The sequence below is a fragment of the Dictyostelium discoideum genome (assembly GCF_000004695.1).
Source record: "Dictyostelium discoideum AX4 chromosome 4 chromosome, whole genome shotgun sequence".
NCBI classification, from domain to species: domain Eukaryota; phylum Evosea; class Eumycetozoa; order Dictyosteliales; family Dictyosteliaceae; genus Dictyostelium; species Dictyostelium discoideum.
The window spans coordinates 2,587,613-2,590,112 of record NC_007090.3 but is presented as its reverse complement, the minus strand read 5'-3'; the positions used below and the strand labels follow the sequence as shown (position 1 = coordinate 2,590,112).

The window sequence follows — 2,500 nt, the reverse complement described above, 5'->3', positions numbered from 1 at the left end:
AAAAAATGTTATTTAAAATTACAACATCAATAATAATATTATTATTTTTATTGACATTTGATACGTGTCTACTGTATTTTTCAGTATCACAACCCTTGTATAAAGCAGACTATAATTTTTATAATTTTTCAAAAAGTTCATACACTAGAAAACAATCTTATTTATTTCACACCGAATATATTTCTCTAGCTGAGAATATTCCAATAACTTCAAATCAATACATTTACAATGCAAGTTTTTATTATTATCCAAATCATAACACAGTTGGTTCAATTCTAAGTTATAGTTATAAATTCACAGTGTCGGCATTAGTTTCCAAAGTAATTCCAATTTTCCTATTAATCGCTTACATGAATCATGTAGGAAAAAGGTTTTTAAATAATGACTTTAATCAAATTTATGACGAAGAAGAACAAATGATAAATGATGAATATAATTTTAATTTAAATGATTCTGAAGAAAAAGAATTTCAAAAAAAACAACAAAAAAAGTTACGACAACAACAATTATTTTATCAATTTCAATTACATCATCAACAACAATTACAAAAACAACAACAACAACATCAACAACAACATGTAAATAATAAAAATAATAAAAATACAATTGATAATAATAACAATAATAATAATAATAATAATAATAATAATAATAATAATAATAATAATAATAATAATATAGAAATTAAAAAATATAATGTTAAAAGGGAAAATAGTACAATAATTGCTATACTTTTATTATTTTTTAATATTTTACCATTTGTATTCATATGTGTTGCAATATTTTATCCATTGTCTTTAAACAATGCATTTAAAAGCGAACCATATATTCAATCAATATGTATAAAAAATAATACAAATGACTATTATGGACTTTGTACTACATTCTCTGGTTTTTTGTTTGTAACAGAACCAAATGGTGATGTAAGTTAAAATTCATTTTGTTTAATTAAAAAAAAAAAAAAAAAAAAAAATACTTATTTTTTATATTTAAATTAAATAGAGAATCGAATATATTTGGAGACCAACATTGGCATGGTATAGTTTAGTAATATCAATTATATTAGAAGTTGCTACTGTTTGTATCACTGTAAAATCATTAATACTGGATAGAAGGAATGACTCCATAAAAACTTTACTATGTGGCCATTCAAAATCCAATAATAAAAATAAAAATAAAGATAAAAATATTAATAATAATAATGATAATAATAATAATCAAAAATTAAAACAAACTGGAATTACCAATGGAAATAATATTAATAATAATATTACAAATATAAATACAAACAATATAAATAACAATAACAATACTAATACCATTTCCAATAATACCACTGCAACCCAAAATATAAATTCAACTGGTATTAATACTAATAATAATAATGATGATAATAATAATATTATAAATAATAATAATAATAATAATAATAATAATAATAATAATAATAATAATAATAATAATAATGATAATATAATAACACCTGAAACAACGCCTGAAACAACGCCAAACCTTTCATCTCAAGATCAACCATTACAACCACTCTTTTATGTAAAATCAAATATTGAAATTAAATCTAAAGATTAAAAAAAAAAATAAAATAAAAAAAATTAAAAAAATAAAAAAGAAAAAAAAAAATAAAGATATATTTATACAACATCCACATACACACACATATATATATAAATGTATTAGTACATTAGTACTTATGTATGTGGTGTATGTGTATAATGTTTTTTGTACATAAAATAAAATATAATAAAGTAAATTTAAAATTGTCTTTATTTCTTTTTATTAAATATTGGTTTAGATTTTGATGATGATGGTAATTCTGGTGCATATTTAATTTCAGGTTTTTTATTTTCTCCATCATTAAATAAACTAATGACTGAATCACCACTTTTAATTGATATTGGTAAACCTAAAAATTTACATACTCTTTTTGAATTGAATGCAAGGGATTGTGCAATTGTAAATAATCCTGATGGTATCCAATATAAATAACAAATACTTGGAATTGTTGGACTAAATGCAATCAACAATAATGACATACCTCTTGATACCCATTTAAGTGCTACCATTAATGGATTTGTATTTTTTGAAAATGCCAACTAAAAAAAAAAAAAAAAAAGCATGTATTAGTACACTCTATATGATATGTAGTATACTAGAGGGGTAAAGGGGTAGAGAGAAGCGCAATTTCTCATACAAACTACCCACACCCCCACCCTACCCTCTAGTATATTATTATTATTATTATTGTTACTTACTTCAGTTGCAATTAAATAAAGTGAAGAACAAATAACAGGTAAAACAAAAATTGGATCACTTTGAGATAAATCGGTAAACCAAAGCATACCAGCATCTTTGAGTGAAGGATAATTTGCAGCCATATCACGGAATGCAATTATGGAGGAAATTAGAAATGGTAAATTTGCCATTGGTAGAATGTAGGATAAAACTGGATGACAACCTTTTTCTTTTAATAGAGTTGTAATCT

The 2,500-nt window shown here is 22.5% G+C and overlaps 2 protein-coding genes across 2 annotated transcripts in view; one reads left to right on the top strand and one right to left on the bottom strand.

Moving 5' to 3' along the window:
- Positions 1 to 5: 5 nt before the first annotated feature.
- On the top strand, positions 6 to 1,587 carry DDB_G0284885 (hypothetical protein; the record flags this gene model as incomplete). The annotated part of the gene is made up of 2 exons (XM_634815.1): positions 6 to 923; positions 1,003 to 1,587. The coding sequence occupies 2 exons, from the start codon at positions 6 to 8 to the stop codon at positions 1,585 to 1,587; spliced, it is 1,503 nt and encodes a 500-aa protein (XP_639907.1).
- Positions 1,588 to 1,781: 194 nt separating this feature from the next.
- The window catches only part of oxaA (hypothetical protein), a gene marked incomplete at both ends in the record, with an annotated part of 1,350 nt that continues 631 nt past the window's right edge, over positions 1,782 to 2,500 (bottom strand). Inside the window, 2 exons of the mRNA XM_634814.1 lie at positions 1,782 to 2,111; positions 2,271 to 2,500. The exon at positions 2,271 to 2,500 is cut by the window's right edge and continues 631 nt beyond it. Of these exons, the coding sequence (XP_639906.1) occupies positions 1,782 to 2,111; positions 2,271 to 2,500 (560 nt within the window). The remainder of the gene's footprint in view (positions 2,112 to 2,270) is intronic.